Here is a 1634-nt window from a genome sequence, read left to right as displayed (position 1 = left end):
CTCTAGATTTGGAACAGACAGTTTAACTGCAAGTATTGGTGAGTAGTGCTTGCCTGGAAGGCGAAGGCAAGACTTTTACAAACAAATGGCAATAGCAGGGAATCATTTTGCTGTTCTCTATCTCCTGACTAGACCAGACATGATTAATCAATCATGGTATTTTTTTTCCTACTGATACTGAATGTACTCATCATCCTTCTCAAGAGACTCCGACAGCCACTACCAATTGCAGTTGGCATCTAAGGTGAAACTACTCCCCACTGAGATTTCTTGCCAAATATCCAGTTATTTCTGCAGATGAATGATGCTTCCCAGAGGATGGGGAAATCAAATCAATCAGTGACTTCAGACTTCACTCTCATGAGGCTCTTCAGCCACTCGGGGCCACATCTAGCTCTATTCTCCCTTGTGGCCATTATATTCACCATGGGCCTTCTGGGCAATGCCATCTTGCTATTTCTGATCCACACAAACTCCAGGCTGCACACACCCATGTACTTTCTGCTCAGCCAACTCTCCCTGTTGGATGTTGGTTTTCCACTGGTCACCATCCCCAAGATGGCAGCTGATTTCCCTAAGGAAGAGAGTTCCATCTCCTTTGGGGGTTGTGCAGCTCAGATGTTCTTCCTGATGTTGTTGGGTGTCTCTGAGGGTGTCCTGCTATCCCTTATGTCTTATGACCGCTATGTTGCTGTGTGCCACCCCCTGCGTTATCCTATGCTCATGAGACGTCAGGTTTGCTTGCTCATGGTGGGCACCTCATGGTTGTCAGGTGTGCTTGTGGCCTCCATTCAGACCTCCATCACTCTGCATTTCCCTTACTGTGCCTCACGCGCTGTGGACCACTTCTTCTGTGAGCTGCCCGCTCTGCTGAAGCTCTCTTGTGCGGATACCTCTATGTATGAGTTGGCGTTGTCCATCTCAGGGGTGCTGATCTTGCTGCTGCCCTTGTCCCTCATAGCTACCTCTTATAGCCACGTGTTGGGGGCTGTTCTCCGCATGCACTCAGCTGAGGCCCGACACAAGGCCTTCACCACCTGCTCCTCCCACATCACTGTGGTGGGGCTTTTTTATGGGGCAGCTGTGTTTATGTACATGGTGCCAGGAGCATACCACAGCCCACAGCAGGACAACATGGTCTCTCTCTTCTACAGTCTTGTCACCCCCACATTCAACCCCCTCATCTATAGCCTGAGAAACCAAGAAGTTCGAGTGGCTTTGGTCAAGGTCCTTGGCAGAACTGGTTTCAGATCAAAGAGAAGACCTCATGGGAGGTGCTGAATTGTCCCAGGGACCCTCCGTTACATCTAAGAACTTTCATTTGTAGTCCATGCGGTGCAAGGTGTACTGTGACCAACTCCCTTGCTCCTCTCAGACGCAATTTTTCTTTTGTGGATTTGTATGAAACAAATATAGTGATCTCAATCACTTAAGACAAGGGGAGAGGTTGGGTTATTTAGTCTTAAACAGAAAGAAACTTTACTGTAAGAATGACAGCCCAACATCAGAGATGGACCCCAGATCATGGATATTTTGACCACCTATTCGTGTCCTGCCTTACACCCATTCTTATACGTTTCTGTACAGTGAGTGAAAGGTCTAAGATTCAACCCTTAAAATCCAAGCAAGAAAGG

At 47.8% G+C, this 1634-nt stretch overlaps 1 protein-coding gene across 1 annotated transcript; it reads left to right on the top strand.

Moving 5' to 3' along the window:
- The first annotated feature begins 318 nt into the window (after positions 1-318).
- On the top strand, positions 319-1281 carry LOC118643828 (olfactory receptor 2Z1-like). Its single transcript, XM_036282197.1, has one exon. It carries the CDS (start codon positions 319-321, stop codon positions 1279-1281), a length of 963 nt encoding a protein of 320 aa, XP_036138090.1.
- Positions 1282-1634: the final 353 nt, after the last annotated feature.

This window comes from Molossus molossus, unplaced genomic scaffold (genome assembly GCF_014108415.1).
Source record: "Molossus molossus isolate mMolMol1 unplaced genomic scaffold, mMolMol1.p scaffold_m16_p_4, whole genome shotgun sequence".
Classification (NCBI taxonomy): domain Eukaryota; kingdom Metazoa; phylum Chordata; class Mammalia; order Chiroptera; family Molossidae; genus Molossus; species Molossus molossus.
This window is presented reverse-complemented; position numbering and strand designations above follow the sequence as displayed.